The sequence below is a fragment of the Podarcis filfolensis genome (assembly GCF_964270895.1).
Source record: "Podarcis filfolensis genome assembly, chromosome: 6".
Lineage (NCBI taxonomy): Eukaryota > Metazoa > Chordata > Lepidosauria > Squamata > Lacertidae > Podarcis > Podarcis filfolensis.
The window spans coordinates 20,622,510-20,649,835 of NC_139609.1; the positions used below are offsets into that span (position 1 = coordinate 20,622,510).

The 27,326-nt window shown below is 38.9% G+C and overlaps 1 protein-coding gene across 3 annotated transcripts; it reads right to left on the reverse strand.

Annotated features, from left to right (window-relative positions):
- Nucleotides 1-172: 172 nt before the first annotated feature.
- STXBP3 (syntaxin binding protein 3) lies at nt 173-27,233 on the reverse strand. 3 transcript variants are annotated; one of them, XM_083620317.1, is made up of 19 exons: nt 26,963-27,233; nt 22,313-22,362; nt 19,944-20,025; nt 17,529-17,605; nt 16,654-16,732; nt 15,048-15,148; nt 14,060-14,208; nt 12,804-12,894; nt 12,147-12,271; nt 9,279-9,383; nt 8,062-8,119; nt 7,522-7,587; nt 6,248-6,328; nt 5,321-5,459; nt 4,594-4,700; nt 3,454-3,552; nt 2,250-2,335; nt 2,010-2,158; nt 173-1,048 (listed from the first exon to the last, which is right to left on the reverse strand). In XM_083620317.1, exons 1-19 carry the CDS (start codon nt 27,012-27,014, stop codon nt 951-953), a joined length of 1,794 nt encoding a protein of 597 aa, XP_083476443.1. In that variant the 5' UTR covers nt 27,015-27,233; the 3' UTR covers nt 173-950. The 3 variants fall into 3 exon arrangements, with proteins under 3 accessions (XP_083476443.1, XP_083476444.1, XP_083476445.1); XM_083620318.1 differs by lacking the exon at nt 6,248-6,328 and having other exon boundaries at nt 26,963-27,123; XM_083620319.1 differs by lacking the exons at nt 19,944-20,025; nt 22,313-22,362; nt 26,963-27,233 and adding an exon at nt 19,511-19,649.
- Nucleotides 27,234-27,326: the final 93 nt, after the last annotated feature.

Below are 27,326 nucleotides of genomic sequence, written 5' to 3' on the forward strand. Positions count from 1 at the left end.
AGAGAAGTAAGAAGGGAAATATGGGGAATATATGTGGGATTGACCAATGATGCAGTTCATTTTGCGAGCTGATGAAAGAAGCAAGTCAGTCATCTGCCCTGTACTGCATTCTTTTTCAGAGTCCTGACAAAAATTACCAAAACAAGTAATTAAGACAACATATTCTTCAGCGTTCTTGATTGTTGATAAAAGGTTTATTACTTTCATGATTAACTTCACCCAAATACCATACAGAGAACCATGCAATCCCCGACACACATAACCAAAGTTCTGTCTTGAGATTTCTCAGGAAAAGTTTAACTTACACTTTGTACCTCACTGAAAGCAGCTGTCTATGACACTCTTACAAGTTGCATGGAATCTTGTAGCTTACCAAATTGTAGTTGTGCTATACATTTACATTTCCTCTTGTAGCTAAGCTCATTGCCCTTTTATAATAGTATTTTTAGAAACAGACTTTTTTTTCAGGATAGAAAGTTTACACATTACTGAAAAATCATTAGCATATATACAAATGTTTCCCAAGTCCTAGCATGATATATTGCGATGGTGAGCATTCTCTACACCAAACACTTCGCAGCAAAATGCCATCTATAACCAAGTACATTAATATAAAAAACATAAGCTGTTACATACGTCTTATTCTTATCCATTACCTTCCCCTTCCCCCCAACCCAAGGAAAGCAGATTTCAAATTATAAAAAGGACAGTCCCAAATACAGCACTGATTTATAAAATATGTACATAGGGTACAATCCAGTTCAAATCAAGGACTTTTAAGACCTGCTGATTTCAGTAAGGAAGTCAGATATGTAACACGTCTCCCACTGTAATCATTTGAACTTAAAACACTCTTAACTATCACTAAATTGTATCCATAATATTTATATTATGTGTTCTTAATATCTCTTAAATTAAGCACAGCTGAAAATCTTTGAACGTTATAATCTCTATTCATTCTTAAAAAAGACTGTATCCTTTGATTTTGTTACAGTAAGTGCTTTTACATCATCCAGTAGTCTTCTAGGTGTCACGATGTGAGTGGAACCTGGTAAAAACAAGATGTAATCTTGAAGGAACAGTCATCAACAACATTAGCTTATTAAACTTGTAACTGGGGAAGGGACAATCTGCATCCTCATTAGGGTGCTGGGTTTGGTAAAGAGGTTTAAACCTCACCCCCATGCTGTGTATTTCCTCCCTTTTTGCTGCCACTGCCAAAAACAATGACGTATTGGGGGTGTGATTTGGATTTTTTTTGGGGGGGGGTACTTTGTGTTCCAGGGCTCAGGATTAGCAACCCCTGAACTAAGTAATAACCTTGAGGCAACTTGTTAATTTCCTCCTAGATGCCATTAGTTTCTCCAGCAATTCAGTATGTCAACAGTAGTACGTATTCCAGCCAAGTGGCCATAACAGTGAAACATTTGCTGGGAAATGTTAATCACACACATTTCCTACTTCAAAATGCTCCTTTCCCCAGTTTTTCCTTTATTTTGAAAAAAAAAAAAGACCATCTGCATGCTATTACATGCATGTGATAATCACATGCATGTAATTAACATGTAGTTAGGCTCCTGAGACTATTTGAAGCTAACATGAGTTGCCAGTTGCTGTTATTTCAGATAGATAATTGCAAAATTTGATGCAACTTGATTGAGAAATGAACTACATGAGAATGCAAGGATAAAACACTTGTAGGAGAGGATTCATGCTTTCTGATAATATGCAGACTAGAAACAACAGCTATTTTAAATTGCTTGATTCTTAGAGGAACCAAGAGGAAGATTCAAGAGAACCAATCCGGAAATAAGGACTTTAGTCTTATGTAGAAGGGGTAGTAATATTTAGAAATGTAAGTGGCAAAGTCAAATTGTAGAGGGAGCAGAAGGGGAATCAAATAAAGGACAGAAAAAGGAAGCAAAAATAAATCCTGGTGCTCCTATCGCTTCAAAAGTCAAGCAATTTTTAGACAACAATTCTGTCTAAGCATAATTGGTCAGGCTTACCAATAATAACTTCACAAGACTTGTAGGCTTGAGAAACTTCATATGCACAGCGCATCTCAGAATATGTAATGCCTCCAATGACAAACACAATTAGCCTTGATCCACTTTTCCGGTCATCCAAATAACTAGTTTTGGGTTTATTGCGAGCACTGTAAAACAGAGTGGAAAAAAAAGGACATTTGGAAATTAAAGGGGGAACATGCACACAATTTTTAATTTGAATACCATGAAATCACTTACCTCACTGCTCCAGAACCATTCCATGGTGCAGGGCACTGGGAACAATAAGGCCAGTCTTTTGTGTCCAGTTTATTTTCTATAGCATCCTGGAATAAAATAGATTCTTTAAACAAATTAAGGTGATACAAAGTATTTATTCTGAGTCTTCAAAATCCCCAGATTTTCTATGACTAGAAAGCAGGCATGAAGCCAGCATATAGCAACAAACACTTCCTGGGTAAATGATGTAAACATGTTGACAAAAGAATGGAAGTTAAGGTTCCGAGGAACAAGCCACCTTTCTGAATGAAGGAACTGCCTGGTTATAAATAGCTTAAGTCCACACTTTAAACTATTGATTTCTTCTCCAGTGGACTAACTGAAAATTGCTGAGGATCTTGAGGGACACTAAATAATTTTTCTGCCTGTTGCAGCAATTTTAATTCCATATAAATTTCTGCATATCTGTTTTTAATCACTCCTTATTCTCTGATGAACAGTATAAATGCTTAAGGCACACTAGGACTCGTTATTATTAAACTGTCTTTATAAATGTCTATTGTGCCCAGTTTGAAAGTTATTTTCTGAGCATGTCAAGATGAGCACAAGAAAGTATGCAAGCATAAAGAGTGCTCTCATCCTCAGCCCAATAGCACTTCCAATGGAAGGAGTGTGTCCATAGATGGAATAGATTTCCACTCTCTTTTACACTCCCCCCAACTAGCTGCCTCCAAATCTGGATCCTATTTAGCAGATTTTTGGGGTGCATCAGGACTGCAGATGAGAGGAGAGAAAGATGAACTCCTGTTGTGCAAATGGAAGTCTGCTTGTACAAAGTTGGATTATACCTTTTGTATCAGACTGAAGCAACTGTGTTATACTGGTCTAAAAATTAGGAGTGTGAAACATCAGACTCAGAATATGCCGTTCTAGAAACCTGTATCACGCCCTCAGGACTCTCCCTAAGTCATGCCTTCTCCCCAGAAGGTTGTACAGAAGAGAATAGGGGCCCTGGGCTGAAGAAAGCTCTCCACCTCTGGATTAAATGTAGCACACAACTATATGTTTTGACCTATGCGGTCATTCCCCCAGAAAACTTATCAGGAGTAAAAGGTCTATATTAAATGCAACTAAAATAGGGATAACAACAGCACACAAGCAGAATTTCTTAAAAACATCCAATATTATCTGCATGACTAAAAGCTATTTTATTTAGAAATTTTACCTCCATAATATCCTTAATAACAGGTGTCCATCTAGAAAGTTGAAATGTTTGTTCGTGGGAACGATCCTTCCTCGATGATCTGCGCTGTTGTGATCCAGCCTAAAAAGCCAAAGATATTGAGCTTGATTGCTACTGAATGCTGTTAGGAGTAGTATCAGTAATGCATTTATAACAGGTTATAAACCACTGAAATAAATTAATATAATTCAAAGACAACATTTTGCAGTCTATTATACAGGGATTTCAAAGAAAAGTAATCGGAGAGAATAAAATATTTTTTCGGCAAGCGAAAACAGAAGTACATCTCCTAGTTAGTACATAATAAAATGAAAGTTTACGGAAGACAATTTTTATACAAAGGGATTTGTAAACATTGGTTGGCTATGAAATTGCATGCATGCATGCTTCACTACCAACCCTGCCCCTCCCAAATTCTTGGCATACAAGGGACACCCAGGAGAGGGGTGGAAGATCACTTTTGACATCATTAACTTAAGTCTATATTTGCCACAAGTTACCCTGCTACAGGGTATGAGTTATACCACATGACTTCAGAGTAGCTTCCATACTTGCTGCTCTACTCAAACTGTACACAACTCATGAGTCAGCAAGAGTCATACAAAAACATGTCTGAGTGACAGCAGAGCTATCTAAAACATATGCTTCCAATTTTATCTCATCTTTTCTCAAGCACATGGCATATTTTGCACTTCTTATAGCACAATAAATTCATGTTTAGTTGGAAATAAGTCCTAGTATGCACAAAGGGGTTTCCTCAAAAGTATGAGTATGTTTAGGATTGCAGCATTTGGTTTAAGAGGTCAGCACAAAGAAGTTGCAGTCAAGAGTTTCACATTCTTCCTATGAGGCTGGGCTTTAGTGTAATGATGTGAGAGGCAAGCCAGTGAAATCCCTGGCTCAAGTCTCCCATCAGCTGCAAATTCATTACATGGTTTTATATAAACCATAATATCCTGCTTTATGCCCCACCCCTTACTTACAGGGTTGTTGTACAAATCAGAAAATCATCTGTGTGAAGCAATTTGAACCACCTGAATAGACATTACGTATTAACAATACAATACAAATAAGCAAGAGGTAACACACGAGTTGATAGGGAAAAAATGCTGCATTTCTTACTGCAATGACGACAGGTACACCAAGATACTTCCAGTTTTTTATCATGTCGCTATCATTTTCTATCTGTACGTTCTGGATCAGCTTGTCCAAGTTCTCTTGTGTAGTTCCTTTTTCCACATTTAAAAATAAATGTGACATTTTGAATTAGTAACTTTCTGAGATTTGTGTATTTGTTACATTTATATACTGCCCATTTATATATTGCTCATTAACCAAGTGCTGTGCGCATTGAAGAAACTTAAAAAACAAACAAAAAACAAAATGGTTTAGAGTAAAATTCAATCACAGAATTTAAGTAAGCATTAATAAGTTTGAAACACTTTATGAAGTGCTACCCTAATACCTGTGTAGCACTGTTCTGAATAAGTTTGCACCATGGCAGGCCTGAAAAATCTCCATCTCACCAGCAATCCAATAATTACAGTTCAATACAGCTATCCCAGATACATTTTAAGATTAAAAAATCTATTCTTCAGGGCTGGGCAGCTTTTTATCCATATAAACAAATGACAATTTACTTGGCTACATCTTCTCCAAAATAGTAATTTCAACAGTAACTCTTGCATAACTGTCATTTATCTCAATAAGCCATGCTCTGGTGGCATGAGTGAACTGTGGCCACACATACACATGTGCATACACATGACATTTCATTACATTCATGTAGTTTAGTGTATGACATATTAAACCATGTTTTAAAACAGTAGATAGAAGATTTAGACCTTACCATTTGTGCTGAAGATATAGAGGAGGATGGCTCTTATCTTATCATAGCTATCGTGATTTTTATTTAGCAGTACTGGAAGAAGGACTCGCATCTGATCTTTCACTTTCTGTCCCTCTACATCAGTTCCAAGAGCCAAATCCTAAGTTACAAACAAGAGATATCCTCTCAAGTTCACAGCAATTATTTCAGCATGTTTTTGTATGTTGCCACAGATCTACATTTAGCCTTAAGCGGAAGTAGAATTTTGGAGGCATATCATATATGTTGTGTTTCCAGGTAACTATCCCTTCTCTCCGAAATGCATTTACGACTGTACTAGATTGCTAGGAGAAATGCTGTAAGAGGAAACCACACAGTACTAGCAGTAACGGAGCAAAACAATACAAGTTCAGTTGTTAACCGATCCTGCAGTACGTTACTCAAGAAAACGAGTTCACTTGATCCACTTCGTAAATTTATATTCTGTTGCATCCTCTCTGTTGCTGCTGCTCCCTCACCAGTATAGCACTGGGGCATTAGTCTTAGTTCTGGATTTTTAGAAGTTGATAAAGTAGCCATAACTGTGGCTCTTCCCATTGTTGAACAAAAGTAGCTACTGAAACTAACCCTTAAAGGGCAATGAGAGACCACTATGATACTATCCTGGTAGCTTTTCTGGTCAGGAAAATAGGGCTATGGCAATACTATAGCCGTACACACACACAGTTTTTTGCCAGTAGCTTTGCACTAGTATTCCAGAACTGCAAAGAATAGTTATTTTTTACTAAACAGATTTTTAAAAGGCTACTTTGGCCAGAAATGCTTTTAAAAGCCACCAAGATATAAAGTTCTCTCCTTATGGGAATAGCCATTATAATTTCTGTTATTATACTGTCCCCAGTATTTGTTCAGTCCAAATAAGATTGTACTCTTGCTTGATTCACATACCTGTTCAACTTTGCACAGCTTTTCTATGTTATTCTTAAATTTACTCATGCAATCTTCAGCTATATTAAGATGCACTACTTGCTGCAAAACAGAAGCAAAAATTTGCTTACTTTTACATAATTATGACACAGCAACAGAAAACAAACAATTCATTAACAGGCAGTAAAGTTTAATGTGTCCAATCTTATTTATTAAAAACAATCCACAAAATATAAGCTTCACACTCTACAATATTTACAGGAAGAAAGAAAGTTGCAGCTATAATGAACATGAATATGTTACAGTTATAATTTTTAAGAATGCTAATTAAGGCCAGCCTAACACTTTCTAAAGCTGCAGTCGTAACACACATTTAAGTAGTATATCCCACTGAATTTAGAAAGAGTTGAACAAACATGCTTAAGATTGCCTGCAAGCCAGGAAAATACAATACAAAGTAGATTTTGGGGTCTTTCTGACACATAGGATATGCAATTTAATATGATAATACATTTTAAAAATTAAGACAAATTCATGAGGCTTAGATCTATCAAAAGCAATTAGTTGTGAGATGTAAATGAAATCTTCATTTACAAACAGTCGGGATGCCTCAAACATCAGAGACAGGGAGCTAACAACCTTTATGTTTTGCTTTTGAACCTGCTGAGGTGTCTGAGTAGCCAAATGACAATAGAATGCTGGACTAGATGTTCCTTGCTCTGATCCAACAAGGGATTTTTTGTTTATGGAACAATTTTATCTCTCTTTAGGTTGTTAGTATGCCAGTTAACCTACTATGCAAGTGGGATGGTGGGGAGTACCTTGCTAACCCTGCTTCTCCTGCCCAGGTCTTTGCTTTGATCAAAGGGTGAACTTCTGAAGCAATGAGTCTTCTTGAACTCATGGAGGCTCCTCGTCAATTTAGAATAATGCAAATGCTTCCTGCTTCAGAAATTTACACTCTAGCATGAGAGGGGAAGTCACAATGGTGACAGGGGCAGAGCTAATGCAATTATCTCCACCGCCACCCTATGTGTTTACTTAACTCCAATTGTACCAGTTAGATTACTAGTTTGCATGATGCTCTGCAGATGATATTTGACTCCCAACTGCCATCAAACTAAGCCAACTTCACTAATTATCAGAGATCATGGGAGTTGTAATCCACAACATCTGGAGGGCACCTAAGTCATGCTTAAACACCAGCATAATTGGCCACAAACTAAGCCAAATCTAGGCTCAAATCTAAAAAATGAACAGCATCCAAACACATAACAGTATTACATTTTGCTCACCTTAGTAATCTGTTTGCGAAAGTGGGGCATCTTCTTCATGAGCTGAGCCAGATTACTTAAAGATAGCTAGAAAATAATTCAAATTTCAGTTTCAAATATTTCACAATCGACATTTCTTTTAATTTGTGTTTGAGGACCGGGAAATGCATAGCCAGCTTCAAGAAGTCTACTAAGGCTGAAATCCTGTGTTTACTTACAAGGTAAAAAGTATCTGTCTGAAGTCATAGGGGCCTTTCTTCTGTGTTTTTATTTATTGACTGATTACATTTATTCAAAGCTCAAAAACTATTGTTATTTAGGGTTGCACTGCAATATATATTTAAAATTGTACTACCAATATATATTTTTAGTCTCCATTTTAGTAGGTTAGAAGTACCAACAAAAGGCAATTTAAAAACACTTGAAAATAAACCCCAGTGGATTTGCATTCAGTTATTCTCACTTCCAAACTCATGTCTTTAGTATCAAGGTAGTTGCACTCAGCAGAAGACAAATTTAAAAACATTTAGTACCACTTTAAAGTAAATATTTATTTCTTACTTTTCCTTCTGTTGCCTTTCTCTTTGATGAAACTTCTTTCATAAGTTTTGGTATTTCCCTGAAAGAGTAGAAGAAAATGGCTTCTTAATATTTTTAAATTAAATTGAGAATATATACAAGTCTGAAATTCCCTTCCTAGGAAAGCTAGACTAGCTTCCTCTTTGTTCTCCTTCCACCATCAGGTGAAGACTGTTTTATTATCACAGGGTTTGCTGAACTCACATTTTTTTTTAAGAAAAGGACTTTTAATAATACTGTGATGTTTTACTATCTGCTTTGTACCAGATTTGCTTTTGTATTATTTTAATTCTATCACAGTTTCATTACTTTAAGTATTCTAATTTATAAACTTTTAGGTTTTTGTATTTCAGCTGTGTTGTTTTACTTAGTGTAAGCTGCCTTCAGTCCTGGTTTGGGAAAAAGGTGGGAATTATTATTATTATTATTATTAACAACAACAACAACAACAACAACAACAACAACAACAACAACAACAACTGCTTAAAGGCTTCAAAATCAATAATAAAATGGTCTCAGGTATGTCTACACAGCAGTAGTAAGCAAGTTTATTTAGTAGAAATTCAACAGAGCAGCAAAAAAATGTAGATTTAGTCCTCAGAAATTAGTGGACTATTTTGTGTATGAGGAACATGCCCAAGGTGCCTCACAATAAGGTGACTCACTTACTCCAGAGTTAAATACAGGCCGCCACCTTCTACTGACTTAATGAGAGACAGCAGTACTCTCCCTTTATATTCCTTGGCTGTGGCCTATTGTTTGCCTAGAGGAGGGGTGGGGGGAACCTAAGGTCTGAGGGCCACATCTAAGCCTCTATCTGGCCCTCACGACTATTACTTGACCCCTCCCTGGGTCACACCCCTCACCCTGCTTCACACCTCCTTGAATGCTTTTCATAGAATCATAGAACTGTAGAGCTGGAAGGGACCTATAGGGTCATCTATTCCAACCCCCTGCAATGCAGAAATTGCAACACACAGTCCCTGTTGCAGAAGCGGGACTGCTTCCATTAGCATGCCAGGTTAGTTGAATACAACCTGACGGGCCAGATTCAGCTAAGTCCTACTCAGAGTAGACCCGCTAAACTGATGAACCAAACTTAGTCACACTAGTACTGAATACCACCGATACACACACAGTTTTAAGTAGCTATCAAGTAATGTTATGTAAAAAAGCAAAATATGTTCAATTGTACGCACTCCAACACATCCGCAATATGCCTGTGTCGGATTTTCACCCAGAGGTCATCATCTTCTTCCAGAATAGCTTCCCTTTCTTTTCCACTTGCACCCTCCGTCTTATACCTAAACAAAGAAAAAAAAGCAAATTATTAGTTGTAATATATAAACAGATGAATACACGGAACAGTTTTTTGCACATATGTTTTGTAGTTCAAGAAAAGGATTTCAAAACTCTTGTTTTGAATACATCAAGAGTCCTAATTACAACATACAAAAGCAATAGTTGCGCTTTTTAGGATATAAAAAGCTGAAATACTAAGCTAAGGAAGCCTAGGAATTATTCCTAGGAATAAGAGCTACTTATTTCCTAAGAAACATGCACACAATATGCTGAAAGGGTAATAATATTTTGTAATGTAATGTAATGTAATGTAATGTAATGTAATGTAATGTAATGTACAAAAGATAATCAACCGAGACACAAAATGGCCTATTCCAAAATGTATTGTCTGTTTATATAGGTCATTACATTAATCTCTTCCTTCAGTTCACAGAACAGTTCCTCTTACCCCAACGTGCAGAGAACAATCTCTCACTTTAAATTGGGGAAATATGGTATTTTTCCGTGTATAAGACTAGGTTTTCCCCCTAAAAAATAATGTCAAAAATTAGGGGGCGTCTTATACATGGGGCCATCTCCCCCCATTTTCTTAAATCTGAGTACACCCAAAAATAAGGGGGGTCTTATACATGGGGGCATCTTATAGACGGAAAAATATGGTTAACTATTGATTTCATATACAATCACAAAGCAGATTCTTATATGGGAAGTATTTAATGTACAGGTATCTGTACTAACATGCCTAGTATTGTATTCTTCCAACTGTCAACCAGATTCCTAAGAACTGGGGGAATGCCACAGAATTTACTACTGCTATGTCACGAAACACCGTTTATATGTATAGGAACTCACATAAAAACTGATTCAACCAGAAGGCAGTAGAAATACAAGAAAGGAAAAAATGGAAAGTTAGTTAAGACCATATTATTGAAAAAGAGTTAGTAGCTATTATACAAATATTAGTCTCTCTTGAATGCATTAGTTATTCCTAAAGTAGATGTAGAAGATGGTGAAAAGCTGAAATCTTGCTGTGGAAGTTTGCATTTGAACTACAGCTGATTGTTAGCTATTTAGAGTGGATCTTAAAGGCTGTATACTTTAACTAACATGTCTGAAAGTGTGGGATAACATTCTTTGTATTAACACAAATCCAGAAAGTGGCTTCACATTAGCATCTTAATAGCAATAAGCAGGACTTGATAAAAAATAATTATATTGTCTCTTGTGAATATTAGATTTGCACTTCAGGTATGGACTCAGGACAAAGGAAGTATGCCTCTGTCTGTCTATCTATGCGCGCGCACACATATACAGGCTTTCTCTGCTGACATGCGTAAAGCCACAAAAGTGTGGTATGATACATGGAGCTGTGGAGTCACATGGTATTGTTTGGCAGAGGGACAGATCAATGCTTTAAAATTTTGAGTAGCACTAAAGTTACTTGCCGATCACATGGTCGGCGGTTCGAATCCCTCTCGTCATTCGGGCCCACCTAGCAGTTCGAAAGCACCCTTAAGTGCAAGTAGATAAATAGGTACCGCTTTATAGCGCAGGCTCGCCAGAGCAGCTTCATCACGCTGGCCACGTGACCCGGAAGTGTCTCCGGACAGCGCTGGCCCCCGGCCTCTTAAGCGAGATGGGCGCGCAACCCCAAAGTCGGTCACGACTGGCCCGTATGGGCAGGGGTACATTTACCTTTACCTTTAAAGTTACTGAAGTGATTTAGCCTGCAGCATGATGCTATGGATCTGTGCTCAGTGGGGCTTACTTACTACATTTAGGATTTGGTAAAAATAATTCCTGACCGGATAAAAAACTAGCAATTTATACTACCATATCTACCACAGTACTGTCTACACTGACCAGCAGTAGTTTTCCAGGGTTTCAAATAGGGGGCATTCCCAGCCCCATCCTGGAGATATCCAGGATTGAACCGGAGACCTTCTTTATACAAAGGAGATGCTCTACCACTGAGCTTCAGCCCTACAAGATTGTTCACTGCCCAAATCAAATCAATAGAATACACACTTCCACGAGACTCTCTGCAGACCACTTAAATAGAGGAAATTGTCACCATTTACAATATACTCAATTTCCCCTTCCCTTTTATGTTGAACTAAAGGTGGACTGTTCTGGAAGCTCTGCTTATGCCATGTTGATAGTCAAGATGACCCCATTCTTAATTGGTATTGTCTGTAGCAATGAGCTCATATTTGTGTGTATTCACACACTTTGAAATGCACTAATTGGCTAGCTTTGACAGTATTCTTATCTGCGAGTCGGAGATACTGGGCTCTGAGCCCAGAAAGGGGCAACATCGGTCATGCTTTGGGTATCAGCCACCTGTGTTCCCATGTGACGTATGCTGCTTTACCGTATAAAGAATGTATACACTTTAGGCTGGGTGCGCACAGTCCATCATCTGCTTGCCTGGTGGTGTCTTTCTCTGGTGCGAAATGCAAAAACTGGCAGGGTACTTTTTGCTGTTAAGTCTAAACCCTTCTTAATAAAGACAACGAAACTGTTCATTCTGGTGTCTTTAGCATCATTCTTTGTAATTCCTGTGTCCCACAATTCTCAGAAGTCCTCCTCTGGCTCTGCAGTGTGTAACACCTTTAAGCAAGGAACTTCAAAGGCAGTCCTTCTAGGGAATGTTCCATTTCAGCCAACATGGGATAACAAATATAGGGCAGAATGTATTCTTACATTGCAGGAGCTTATGAACTTGTGAGTATATTTAAAAATTGAGATGAAATTATACTTGCTTGTATGTGTCATTTTCAATTGGTAGCAGATCATAAGCCATTGCTTGAAAAGTGAGTTCATGGAGCACAGTCGACACAGGGTCAAAGCCACGATCAATTATTAACAACTGGGAGTGGGTTTTCCCCTAAAAATCAGAAAGCATCACTGTTTTAAAAAGAGACAACAAGCAAAACAGAGAGTGCTGTACAACCTAAAAATATTTACTCTATCTTTTAAAAAAGAGGAAGCTACACAAAATAACAGGGGAAAAAGGCTAAAGTTTATTCTCATATAATTAAAACAATAACCATATTCCCAACATATTCCAAGATTTTCCTGATACTCTATACTCCTATACTCCTTTATTTCATGGGGAAGCCATTTAGGTTCCTTCAAGGAATCAGCAGTGAAGAAATGGAATGTCAGACCCCTCTGCCCTCAAGAGATTTTATTGGAAGTAACGTGCTGGACTTTATATGGAATACGTTTTGTGTATAGGTTTGTGGCTTGCTTCTCCTTTTGTGTTGTGGTTTAAAAACCTTGTTCAATTCCATCCCCGTGTAAATGGAAGAGCATTATTAGCTCTTTTCCTGCATTTACAGCATTCATTCTTCCCAGCTACATTCCAAGGCTCTCCTATCCCCAGCCTCCTAGAGAAAACTAAATATTCAGTCTACCTTTACTTGACTTCGTTGATCAGTTTCATAGTAGTTTTCAAGCTTTTTCTCAACTAATTGCGCAAGTTTGCTGGCGTTATCCAAAGGCTTGCTGAAGAGAGAGGAAAATATATATTTTGCTGACATTTATGAGGACACTGATATCTGAAATAAGTGATTGTGAGCTAGTTGAGTTCATTTGCTTTATTAGAATTTGAAGTGATCATTTGCTACGGAGTATTTCATACAAACGAAGCTGCCTTTTTTCAAGTCAGACCATTGGTCTGTCCAGCTCAGCACTGTCTATACTCAGGTGGTAGCAGCTCTCTATAGTTTCAGATAGGAAGGAGTCCTTTCTGCACAGCAGTTCACACAGATACCAGGATTGGAACATGGGGTCTTCTTTCTGCAGGCAAAGCATGTGCTCTATCACTAAGCTATGACTCTTCCCTACAGTTCTTTATTCTGAATGCGTTGAGTTCAGTATGGGGTGGAGCTCACTAGCATGGGAAACACCAACCATCACAAGCTTCATTAGATTTATACATTTCTCCCCTCCTCCACTCTCTGAGTTGGAATTTGGAAAAGTGTTAAGGAACTATACTGAACTAGGTACCTGCGGGTGGCGCTGTGGGTTAAACCACAGAGCCTAGGACTTGCCAATCAGAAGGTCAGCGGTTCGAATCCCCGTGACAGGGTGAGCTCCCGTTGCTCGGTCCCTGCTCCTGCCCACCTAGCAGTTCGAAGGCATGTCAAAGTGCAAGTAGATAAATAGGTACCGCTCTGGCGGGAAGGTAAACGGCGTTTCCGTGTGCTGCTCTGGTTCACCAGAAGCGGCTTAGTCATGCTGGCCACATGTATGCCAGCTCCCTCGGCCAATAAAGCGAGATGAGCACCGCAACCCCAGAGTCGGTCACGACTGGACCTAATGGTCAGGAGTCCCTTTACCTTTACCTTTAGGTACCTGCCAAAGACCTGGTTATGTATACCAAAGCTCTTCTGAATAGTCTCACACACACCAATGTTCCTTCTGGTGTGCAACCCTGCTTGTCTCCCTCTCTCCACCCAATCCTTTCCCAACGAGCACGAAGTCCTTTTAATACAGAATATTTGACTCCTCAGTATATATTCATAGATTTGTTCCCCACATGCAGGGGAACTGCATTGCCTCCTAACATTTCAGAATGGGCAATGTTGACTTTCCAAACTGTTCAAAGCGTAGAATCCATTTCGATCCAACCAACAGAACACTTGGAATATAGTATTTCCAGTTGTACCTTCTGTATCTTACACCAGGATTTTCCTCTAGAGTGGCACATAATGTAACAATTTGTTCAGCTATTTGCTCCATTACGTTGTCGTTTGTCTTCTCCATGATGGGGCTGTAGCAGCGATAGAAAGCATTTGGGACATCAAGGGTAAATACCTAAAGTAAAGAAATGGTTCCAAATAGACTGTTTTAGGAACCAGAATGTAACAGCAATATCGGCAGAAGATTGAAACTATGATTTTATTAAATTGCAAGCGCAATAAATATCTAGTATAACACAGATTAATGATACCTTCCCCCACCCCACATCTCTTCTCCTTGGTCCTCTTGAAGAAATATGTTCCTTGTTCTCACTCACCATTCCTCTACCACAGTAGTCTACTTTCTCCTCTTACTTAAAGGCATTACTGTACAACCTTTTTGCTATCTACACAGATGATGGAACCTGAAGTGGTCAGAACCAAGTTCAATAGTTCAATATGACTGGGCAATGTAATGTCAAAATAACCTTCGCGAAAAAGAAGTCTAAACCCTAAAAATTTTAGGTTTTAAAAATCTCAGCAGGTGACCAAAAACCTAATGTCTAAATAACTATACTTTGATTTCACTTTTTCCCATTTGTAGAGTTTTCTGTCAACATCTAATGATTTTTATAATTTATGGAATATGTTCCAACCACTGAAAACCCCATCTGGTTTCTAAAGATTTAGGAGAAAATGCCTATATACTTTAAATTTTCTGTCTGCGGCTATGATGGCTGGCAACGTTATGTAAGAGGAGTTGAAATATTGTGTTAAAATATTAACATCATTTTTGACAATATTCAAAATATGCAGCTTTCTAGTTATTTTTGACAGGGTTATTTTTATTTAACTACTATATAATTTAACAAGCAAGACTCCACATAATAAGCATTAGTTACTTAAAAGGTTAAAAGAGGATTAGACAAATCCATGGAAAACATGGAAAAGTTAAGTTCAGTAACTTAAGCTTACCTGTGATTCATAAGGGAAAAAGTTAATATTTATTTCTTTGCACCGTCTTATAGCCTTTGAACAAGATGACTTCATTTTATTGAAAAGTTTGTCATCACAAACTAGGAGGAGAGAAAGGTTTTTCAGCTGTCATATTATTTCATCTTTAAAACTTCTTTTATGCAACAGGCAGTGTGTAAGTATGTCTTACCAATAATTTTTAAATACACCAAGAATCTATTGAAAAGTATTAGCTTTTTTCTTCATGTGGGTATTCTGAGTCATCCACAATGGTCTGATTAGGAAGAACACTAAACCATAATTTAGTGTTACAAGAAGCTCCTCCTCCTCCAGCGCAACCACAGAATTCACAAGTTTTTAATTCAATATTTTATTAGCCACCATTTACAGTGTCATCTGAACCAGGACAAACTGTAGTTAAACTTAATTATGATTAATGAAAGTGAACCAACTCTAAACCATGGTTTATGCAGTTAACTTGTTTCCAGAGATTACAGTTAAGGTTTCAGGCAATTTGCCAAACTAAAGCAGGAGTGAATAACCCTGCAGGCTAAGCTGGGGCAGATGGGAGTCTGAGTCCGTCACCTGGAAGGTCACAGGTTAGACATCCCCAGGCTAGCCAAACCAAAGCAGCCTGCTCTTTGCAGCTGTGCTGGAGGAGGAAAGGAGTAGTAGTGAGAAGAGGTAGTAAGCATGTGAGCCCGGAGGCGAGCTGGGTTAATTCTCATAATACCAAACCACGGGAGCTAAACCAGGTCAAAATATCTTGCCTATAGTGGCAAACTATTTTTAAGCACCAAAACAGAAGCCAGTCTTCAGACTAAATTACCTGTAGAAGATCACCTAACCCTCTAGTGTTCACCGGGGTGTGTGTGTGTGTGTTTTGTGTGTGTGTGTGTGTGTGTGTGTGTGTGTGTGTGTGTAAGTAAGTAAAGGAGCAAGGGGGGAGACTGAAGGAAAAAGCACAGAAAAGTATGGTTCTACTACTGCACGTCCCTTGCACTAACAGGAACATTGCATACCACCCACTGCTCTGAACCTTTTTGTTATCCTAATCTGAACGGAGAAGACCTTTTCAGTGGGCATGTCCTCATTTTGTTGTTACTTCCCAAAACTGCTAACCAAGGCAACTGTTTTCACATTTAGGTAAATTATTAAAAGGCTTTTTTCTAGAGCAGCCATTTCTGGCAGATGGGAGAATGGAAGACTATGATTATAAATGGAATCCTAGTTTTTACTTTGTTTTAACTGTTGATACACCAAACCTACATTGCTTTAGGATTGTCTATGCAGGGCTGTTTTAATGGATGACTGCTGTTTGCTGTGATTATATTGTTTCATATTATAAGCTGTTCTGGCGGCACTAAGGAACCAAGTTGGCAGGAAGAAATCCCAAAGACAAAATACTTAAGGCAGCACTTGGAAGAAACTACACTATACAGAATAATGTGGGGAAACACGTAATACTCTTGGTCAGAATATTGTAGGTTTTTTAGTCATAACCAATCCCCTCACACCTGAAATATACAAAAGGCTCAAAGGTCATTATCCTGCTTGCTCCCATGGCTACAATAAAAAAAAATTGCTAAAATTAGTGAATACTTACAGTCAGTAAAGTAGACATATGCTGCTTTGTACTTGCTGGATGATTTACTGACGAAGTCATTTATAAGCCCATCTACAGACTGAACAATTAAAACAGTACATTTTAAGTACAATTTCCATAATTGAGGAACTCTGTATATTTCCTTTTAAAGAAAGTGCTAAAACAAAAATGAACAAGTCAAAATCTTGGGGGGGGGGGAGCATAGAGAAAATTATTGGCAAACAAAACTTGTATTTTATTAATACACAGATTTATAGGAAGTGTATTAAATGGACAGCAAATCATAAACAACATACAAATAAGTGTATTTGGAAGATGCAGAAAAGACTGTATTTGAAATGTATGACTATAGTTTTTTCCAAACAAGCTATAATCAAACTGTGATTATGAGCCTGACTTGTTAACAAACCAGTGTAAATCAGGCTTTCCCAAACTTCAGTTCACTGACCCCTTGATGAGCTTATAGTTAAGAAACCCCAACCCACATTCTTAGGAATGTAAATGAAATAGTCAAGAAATATCAATATATAAACAACACTTATTAATTATTCATCACCATTACTAGGAATCAAAGTGGAAAAAATAAGGAAGCAAAATAAGTGAATTTAATAATAATTTATCTTATCAAATGAGATGGGTGGGCCTGATGGGCTTTAACAAAGTTTATGAATATTGGGCTGTTGGTTTGCGAGTCTCAATCTTAAGTCACCGCATTCTGCTGTATTGTTACTATTCCTCAGCAACTCTTAACTACTACGGCACATTTCAGTGAAGTAGTAACCTATGAACATTTTATAACATGGTAATTTTTTAAAATTTTATTCACAAGAAGATTAAGTCAAACTGACCAACAGGCTTAAAAAACAACAACTAACCTTTGCTGTAGGTGTGATGAGATAAATGGCTTTCATGTTAGGGACTGGCTCACGGTTTTTATAAACATTCTCCACAACTACAAAATAAGATTTTTTTTAAAAAAAAACTTCAGTATTTCATACATCTACATTTGCAAAAAGAATTAAAAGTACATGATGGATCTCTGATTTGGTAAACCTCCATTTTCATGCTGGATCCCACTTTTCCTAATAATAATTCCAAGCCAACTCAAAACTTACAATCAAAAGTAATAATTATATTAAATTAACAAAGCATGAAAAGAGCAAGATAAAACATATTATATAAGTCCTGCACTCGATCAGCGATGTGAGAGGTGGCAACGGGGGCCATGGGGGAAATCTAGGAAACTCCCACCCAACTCCCTACCTCCAACGAGGAGCACTACTGAATTCAGGCTCCCTTCCCTTGGAGTCCCTCCCATTCTTAGAGGGGCGAATCTGGATCCAACCCAATAATTTTAAAAGAAGAACTTTAAAAGAAAAACTGCAGGTTGCAAGTACTTCCTTTTCTCTCATAGGGGAATGCTTCTAAGATGAAAGAAGCAAACAAATTACCGAGCCACGGAGTGAGTGTTGTAATTAGGGTTTTCCATTTATCCTTTGGCAAAGACCAAAATGACCACAAGTCAAACCCAAACAGGCCTGAAATCAATGATATGCTAATAAATTCAGGCATCAGTTAGCAAACTTAGTTTACAAAATAAGCACAATACCGCAAACTGCATGTCGTCTCACCACCTACAGGTGTTAAATAGATTTACATAATGATTCTAATCAATCACTATTATGTAAACAGATTTTTAAATGTTAGTTTTATCATGGTAGTTTTTCAGGCACTTCCAGCTTTACACCATAGCTACTTTGTATCTGAGCTTTAGGATAGCTACAACAAGGAAAAATAAATTTATTTAGTTCCTTTAAATATGGCTGTTTATAGACTATAAAATTTAACAGCAAAATCCATTTTGGAAGTCATCACTTCCCACCATGCCTTCATAAAGCATGACTTTCCTTCTGCCCCCACTGCCAAATGTTTCAGAAAGCCGTAATATACTAGGAGCTACTGCCCCAGCTCGCTTCGCTGTCTCTCCATTCTGCCTTCAAAGTCTCGCTTTGTCCCCCCACAAGGCAACATGCAGGAAGGGCCAATCAAGAAGCTTCCCCATCCCCAATTAGAGCAGCCTTGCTTGCTCTTCCCTGCTGCCTACCAACAGGGCGGACAGCTTGCCCAAACCATGGGCCATGCAAGCTGCGGAGGAACAGGCAGGACAGGCTGGGGCAGCTCCCCAGCAACCTTCCTGCTTTGCTGCTGCTTTCTTCCTCCTCAGCCTCTGATGCTGCTTAGTATGAAACGGCATTGTTTGGTGTGAAGGTGTACAGCAGCAGAAGAGCAGTTGCTGGGGAACTGCCCCAGTCTGTCCTGCCTGTTCCTCTCTGTTTTTGTCATCATGCCACCTAGTGGCAGCCATTAAAACTGCAGCATGATGACAATCCAACAACTATATTACAGCAGTAAGTCATTCTGTAATTTGCCATTCCCCTACCCATTGTTGTAGTTTAGAATACAAACAGATTAACATTATGCCACCCCAAGCCACAGAACCTTTATAAAGCCCACATTCTCAGTGAGAGCATGACAAAAAAAAAAAACCACACAGAAAGATTAGAGAATGAGAAAAGAAACACGAAGTTAAAAGCAAGATTCAAGAGAAAAAACTTGTAACTGGTGTTCTTGGGATTCCTCGCACCCACCCAGGGCATGTTCTCTGGTTACCTTCTGTCACTACCTACTGATCTGAAGAGCAGTAGGACTCTCCCTTTATAGTCTTATTCAAGTATGTCTTAAACAGGTACACAGTATGAGATACAACCCTAGAAATTCACCCATATCTGAACACAGTAATATATTTAAGTAAGGAAGGTAATCCAGTGCAAGTAGGCATTTAATACAGAATACTCACAGTTCTAATATCCTATCTAATATGACTAACTTTCCTCATTAACTATGCTAACTCACTCATCTCAAATTCTCCCTTTCTCTGTCTCTAACACACACACACACACACACACACACACACACACACCTCTTTCAACTGTCATTTTGCAACAGACACATTCAAACTCCACCTGACATTCCATTCAACTCCCCTCCTGACAATTCTTCCATTCATTCTTCTGTTACAATCATATACCAAAAGGATAAGAAACTCAATGAAGACAAAGTTAAGAGATGGAAGTAACAAATCCAGCAGCAGAATGAGTAACAGAAAGAAGTGAGATGAAATTCATGACTTTTTCGTTTAATAAGTTTCCACTGGATGTCCTCTGCAAATGCTGACAAAACAAGTTTCCCCGTATGCCAGAATCACAGAACTCTGTTTAAAAGGTACTTACCAGTGATCCCTTCTGCTAATAAGTCTGTCATTTTACCACATGATGACAGAAGCTTTGTGGTGAAGTCATCTAGAAGAATTATCTGTATAAAAAATGTTGAAGTAGTGCTTTAGAAAATTATATCCAATTGTAAGCTTCTTTACTGAAATTGGTTTTGATGCCTGGTTTTAAGACGAGAGCTTAATGATAAATCAAAATCGTTGTACCTACTAAAGTATTCATTTATAAAGTATATAATACTCCTCATTTCAGGTCCCAAGAACCCCTAGGAGCTTCCAAACATTAAATATAATATAAATCCTATAAACAACATGGCAGTATCAAAACAAACCATCACAAAAAAGAACACAACTATGTATTTTACAACAGCTTGATTTTTAACATTAATTTGCCTCCAAGTACTTCCTAAGTAACTAGGTTTTCATTGCTTGCTGAAAGGTGAACAATAATTAACCCACATGGGTGTCTCCTGGAAAAAAGGTTCACAATTGTGGCACCACAACCTGAAATGTGCTGCCTCTCATGCCCACTCACCTCACTTCTGAAAACAGAGGAACATGGAGCAGGGTCTCAAATACTGATCTGAGTGCCTATGTGGGAGCAGGCAATCCATTCAATATCCAAGTCCCTTACTGTTCCTGAGTTTTAAGAGTTAAACCAGGCCAGGACAATTCCACAATCAATGTAGATGTAATGATATCAATGCAAGAAGCCCCAGGTAGAAGTCTGCTCACTGCATTTTGTGACAACTCTAGTTTTTGAACAGTTATCTTTTCCAAGGCAGTCCCTGTAGTAACATATTGTTATCCCTCATAAGCCCCGTTGGATATAAATAAAATATATAATGTTATCTGCATCAAGTCCGCATAATGTGAAGCGAAAGAAAAAAGAGATGACACAATCAAAAAATTGCGCTAGAAATGGAACCAGTGTTAGAAACTGAGATATGAAAGCTAGGAGCTAAATGGCACCTTAAACTTAGGTTATGGGCACAACAACGGAATATAACAAGAATACAAAGCTGCAAATGAATGAACTGCAGCTAAAATATTATGTTCATTTTTCACATGGTCTAGTCCTTCCCCTGCTCACCCCCCTAATATTCTTAAGATGGTCTCTTCTCCAGTCTTCAGAGAGTAGCTGGAAGTGGGGAGGCAGAAAAAGGTCCTCCTTTTCTTCCACACTCGTTTTAATCTGAAATAGAGCTCAGAAACTCCTCATGCTAATGAAATTCCCTGTCACAAAATGTGCCTAGAACAATTGGAGTTTCAAGCACTGAATGGAACCACTGTGCTTACCAGTCCCCGTCCTCTCTTCTGCCACAAAATGAAGATGCTTGACTTTAAGGCACATTAAGGTATGGTGATCACATACTAAGGACACTGCAATACAGGCCTAATGAACTAATATATTTATGCCAAGGACTGCCAATGTGGGCATACATGCACCCAGAGGGCTTCCCTGGCATCCACGTGGCTTTTTACTGTATCTGAAGAGTGTTATATATCTTAGACAAGTGATTTGTTCCTTTGGTTAAGAAAATTTTAGTTTACAAAAGAAGACTAAAATATTAGATATGTTCTTCTTGAATGGTCAAAATATTTGAAGAAGTTATACTAACAGTGTTATGCTGAGATATGAATGGGCATTTTGCTTGTTCACAGAGCTCCCTATGCAACATCGGAAAATAAAATCCAGGAACTCGTCAATTAACCATAATTTCCTGTTACATCTACAGCAGGAACTAGGCTTGCAGGCTTCAGAGCATTAAATGCATTGTTTGAACCTGGCTTGTTCCAAAGGTGGTTCAGACAAAACAGGAAACTATTGTTAATTAGAGGTTTTAAGCCAGTTTGTGCAAAGGGAAGAGGCACCACGAGCAAGCACAAGGCTCGCTTATATCTTGTCTTAATAAACAGAAATATGATTATCTGATTTTTCAAAATAGTGTAGATGCATATCTCTGCAGCATTTCAGTAGTTCCCATTCAATTTAAATACTATGTTATTGAAGAGTATATCCACATTTTGCTTTGACCCTGGATTGTGGGGATACACTGAAGCCCAATGCAAACTTTTAAGTAGTCAAGGTCTTAGGTTCCAAGAAGTGCTTGGGGCACAGCTCCTCTGAAATGAAAGAGCCTCTCATTTAAGCACACATGTACAAATTTAAAATCTGAGTGAAACTGTTTTAAGTATCATTGTTTCCTTAAAAGAACTTATGGAACTATGATATGGTTATCAGATATGTAACCTTTCCAAAGGCCACCATTACTTGACTAGGAGATGCCTAGTCAAGTACGTTGTGTAAGTGGTGGATGAGCTACTATACAGTATTTGATAGAGGCAATTAAAAAAGATTAAACTTACCTTCCATTCCTCTTCTTTCCTACAGTCATCAAATACTGCTGCTTTTAGCTCTGAAAAAGAAATCCAGTTAAAATAGCAGCACTGTAACAATGTGAAGTAATCTAGCTCTGTAAGGAAAAAGCCTGAGAGTTCAAACAACTAATTTCATTTCAACAAAAAACTGACATTTTTATACAATGTGTTTGCTAATGGCACAAGCTGAAAAGAACATGGCAGCAAAACATTAAAATGAAGTATGTAAAGTAACATTTCAGAAACAGAAATATAAACAACTCCTTAGATATCTCCTAACTGCAAAGGATGTGGCACATGACTATTTTCCTCTCTGCATATCTGAACTTCAAAAAAGCAAACTGAAACCCACACACTCATCAGGAAGTTCTCCACCTGCAAGTCTCTAATCTATATTTGCAAGCCACCTTCTGTCTCTAATCTATATTTGCAAATTTTGTTTTTTTTTAAAGTATTAATATGGTTGCTACAGCTACAAGCGCAATACTAAACCAAGGGTGTGATTTTTTTAATGGAAAAAAGACATGAGAAATGGTACTTAAACTGATGCTAGAGTTCTGTAAATTTTTTTTTAAGTGTCATACTAGTACGTACAGCAAAGACAACTCACTCAATGTGTTAGGTATTTTTCATAAAATAAGTTACTGCTTTCTAATGCCAACAGCCCACAACAGCATGGTCACTCTTCTCTGCTGCAGATGTGCTTCCTGCTCTATTATTCAATAATTTTCTTGAGTCATTCTCAAGGCCCAATTTTTTAGTTGAATGTGGAGTCTGAATTTTCATACCAAATAAAGCCTTAATAAAGGCTATCACCTTAATAAAGGCTATCACAGTGGAATTTGCTGCCAAGGAGTGTGGTGGAGTCTCCTTCTTTGGAGGTCTTTAAGCAGAGGCTTGACAACCATATGTCAGGAGTGTTCTGATGGTTTTTCCTGCTTGGCAGGGGGTTGGACTCGATGGCCCTTGTGGTCTCTTCCAACTCTATGATTCTATGATTCTATTCTATGATTCTATGATCCTCTTCCCCGCTGCATTTATAGAGAATTATGCATTGTGGGAAAATTCAACTACCTACAGTATTTTATTCAACAAGAACACCAATAGGAAGTTGGTGAAGACAAGTCAGGACTATTATCTTAAGGTTCCTAGCCATACAACCATATGCATGTCCACTAAGGAATATGTTCCACTGAATTCAATGGGAATTAATCCCAAGTAATTGTGTACAGGATTGTATCCTTAGTCTGTCCAGCTACAACAGTATTGCATTCTAGCCCAGAGGCTCAGCACCATCTGCTTCCATCTCCCAATTGGAGCACTTCCGGCAAGATTTGTTTAGCTATTACACTAAACCAGAGCTTTCCACTAAACCTGAATACTGGCCACCACCGCCACCTCCACACAACCAATCCCCCAGTCTTCCTAGTGACATACACAAAGCTGGGGAGTTGGTTGAAGCAAACCTTCATCCCTCTCTAAGAGTCAGTATGTGTGTCTTGTCTAACACTAACTTCCATACCAATACATATTGGAGTAATATAAAACAGGGAAAAAGTAAACAGGAGGAAATAAGTTCAGAGTGAGTAGAAAAAAACTGCTTCTTCCCCCCAACATACATACAGTGGTACCTTGGGTTAAGAACTTAATTCGTTCTGGAGGTCCGTTCTTAATCTGAAACTGTTCTTAACCTGAAGCACCACTTTAGCTAATGGGGCCTCCCGCTGCTGCTGCGCAATTTCTGTTCTCATCCTGAAGCAAAGTTCTTAACCCGAGGTACTATTTCTGGGTTAGCGGAGTCTGTAACCTGAAGCGCCGGTAACCCGAGGTACCACTGTATTATACTTCTTTAAGAGTTTTTATTATATTTTTATTGTATTATATTTATGAATAATAGTAACTATATAAGGCAGGTATGAGTCTGTTCTCTGCCACTTTAAACAGTGCTGAAAGCTACTGCATTTTTGTATGAAAACTCTTCTCCAAGGATTCTTACTCCAGAAACCCTCTGACTCAGAGCTATTATTAACAATGATTCAAAGGTTTTATCTCCAACAGGAACCTATAGCCTCTTTTAATCACAAAAACTTTTTGTAAATCAAAGAGTAATGACTTCCTTATACTGTAGTCTAAACTTGTTTCAAAGTTTGCAATGCATGAAGCATTTTTAAATTATTTTTATTACCTTTTCAGCTATACAGTCTGTAATCAATCACAGAACATTCAAATAAAACTCTTTAAAAACACTGTATGAAGTACAGTGGCTTCATGTTCACAATCAGCTTATGTTACACCTTGTATTATGATGCACCGCTACCAGTAACTACTGACGTTTCCATATCACTTACTATACAAGATATACATTTTTCAAGGTCCCTAGTCAAAGATGAATGCACCCTTCAAATAACCACAATCATTCTTCCAGTTACAGATAGGTAGCCGTGTTGGTCTGCCATAGTCAAAACAAAACAAAACAAAAAATTCTTCCAGTAGCACCTTAAAGACCAACTAAGTTAGGGCAGACCAAGGTGATCGACTATATGGGACTGGCGGAGATGACTGGCAGAATCCGTGACCAAGGGAAAGAGACGGTGGAAGAAGACTGGAAGAAATTTAAAGTTTATCTTAAGAATTGTTGTAAAATTAATGAATGTTAAAATGTCTTGGGTAATGCAAAATAGAATTGCAGTGACAAACAATTGCATATGAGAAAAAAGATTTAAAGAAAGTGCTATAAGAAATTGAAATTAGGGGTTGCTGGAATGATTTAAAACAGGGATGCAGAAAGGGGAGGTATGGGGAAGTCGCTGAAAGAAGGTTTTAGGAAAGAAAGGTCAAGAAATTATACGTGTTTATATGTTTGTTTGTTTATGTATTGTGTTGTATTGTCTTTTAATATGTGTTGAAAAACCAATAAAAAATTTATATAAAAAAAAAGACCAACTAAGTTAGTTCTTGGTATGAGCTTTCGTGTGCATGCACAAAATTATCTGAAGAAGTGTGCATGCACACGAAAGCTCATACCAAGAACTAACTTAGTTGGTCTTTAAGGTGCTACTGGAAGAAATTTTTTTTTTGTTTTCACAATCATTCTGTTTCAGAAAACTCTGTATTCTAATGTAATGAAATAATGATGTATTTGGTAATAGAAAAGCTTTTGATGGTGGATCACAGAAAATATCCAGCCCCTTATGCCCCCAAACATCTGCTCCATTTATTCTTAAACACATGCAGAGACAGAAAGAGGAATATTAAATCACAACAGAAGTAAAATTTGGAAACAAATGTGGAAACAGAAAACAACGGTTACAATCATCTTGAGGTCATTATGAGTTGAAAGGTCCAAAGGTAAGTCATAACACAAACTGCCATTGTGCTTGCTTGCTTTTTCTTGACAGGGGAAAAAAAACCAAGTTTCAAAAAAATGATATATTTGAGCCACATATTGTACAAAGCTAAGAAACGATATACAGTATATTGAAATAAATGGGCTGTCCTTCTGGTTGCAAATTATACCACCTCTTTTTCTTCACCCATTCTAGGATTGACAACTGCTACCTGCATCCTATAAAACATAGTGCTTGAAGGGATTTTCACCGCTTGTACAGCACCCCGAACAACAAAAATGCTTTATAGTCTTCATACCGCATCACTCAGCCCTTCAACAGCCCTGATTCCATTTTAATTTTAAACATTTCCTTAAATCTGAAGATCTCTTAAAAGGGAATCCTATTTTTATTCTCAACCATGATGTGAGGCAAATTATGGCGAGTAAATTATATCCAGTAAGCACAGGTCCAAAACCCAACACTCAATCCATTCACACTGCCTCCCAGGTGTTACCGACCAGGACTAGAAATGTGGCCCCCAACAATGTACCTTCCCAGCCCCACCCTCTCCTCATCCTTCTGCAAGTGTGTGGGGGGGGGAGGGGGAATTATGGACGGCTGGACTTTAAACTGGGGCGCAGGATAAAAAACATACATTCAGCCACAATAACCTTAGGCTATTTTGCCACCTAACTAATTCCTCATGGTTCATTTATTTAAAACACATATATAGACAGACAGACAGACAGGACTAGAAATCCTTTCATGCCCAACGAAATGAAAATCCATGTAAGGAAGAGGGTTGGAAATCCTTACATGCAACCCAACGAAATGAAAATCTACCGTAGGGCGACACCTGCTCGCGTGCGAGAGAGAAAAGGCATCTTTCTCCGCTCCTTAAAACGCCGCCCGGCATACAGAAACGTAGCAAGTGAAGCATTTCCAGGGGGGCAGATAAAAAGAGTGGGGGGAAACTGCTTCACCTCATTTTTTCTTGCACGTCAGGATGCCGTTACGGGCACAGGTCAGGATCGGGGGTTGCCTGGCTGACCTCCACACACACAAGCCGACCAACGCCGCCCGCCACCCTCGCGCCTTGCACGACCCACGTACCCACCCGCCAGCCTCCCCTCCGTTTTCCCGTGATAGCGGGGCAGAGAGAGGGCAGGCGGCGGCGGAGGCCTCCCTCACAGCCGCTGCCGGGCAGGAGGGGAGCGGGCTGGCTCTGCCTCTACGCCCTACCCCGGCGGGAGAAAAAGAAGCGCGGGGCGTGAGAGACAGAGATGTGGCGACAGCACCCGGCACTCACTTTGCCACACCAGGCTCTTCAGCCCCCGGTCCCCGCTCGCAGCCGGCGCCATCTTGCTTCTTCCCCTGCCCCCGCGACGCGACGGGGAGGGGGGGGAAATGCCGCACTCTGAGGGAGAAGGCAAGCGCCGCTGTCCTTCGGCGCGGCGCCCCGCCCTCTTCAGCAAGGCCACGCCCCTAGCCTTGCAGGTCCGCCGCCGCCTTTCCGCTGAGCTTGCGCGCTGGGCGTACGTGCTCCCAGCAGAAACTGGCGAGCGCGGAAAAGGGGCGGGTCCGTCCTCGCGCCGCGATCCTCCTCTGCAGAGCTTAAGGCGCGCCCGGCCCCCATTGGCTTCAGAGGTAGCTTAAGGCGCGCGCCCATATAT

What these genes read in the sequence shown, in the direction of transcription:
- STXBP3 (XM_083620317.1), bottom strand. Translation starts at nt 27,014, where the DNA reads ATGGCGCCGGCTGCGAGCGGGGACCGGGGGCTGAAGAGCCTGGTGTGG. An exon ending in TTTTCCCTTATGAATCACAG is followed by an intron (nt 14,209 to 15,047) that starts GTAAGCTTAAGT and finishes TCTTTACTTTAG; the next exon opens with GTATTTACCCTTGATGTCCC. An exon ending in AGCTGTGCAAAGTTGAACAG is followed by an intron (nt 5,460 to 6,247) that starts GTATGTGAATCA and finishes TTTGTAACTTAG; the next exon opens with GATTTGGCTCTTGGAACTGA.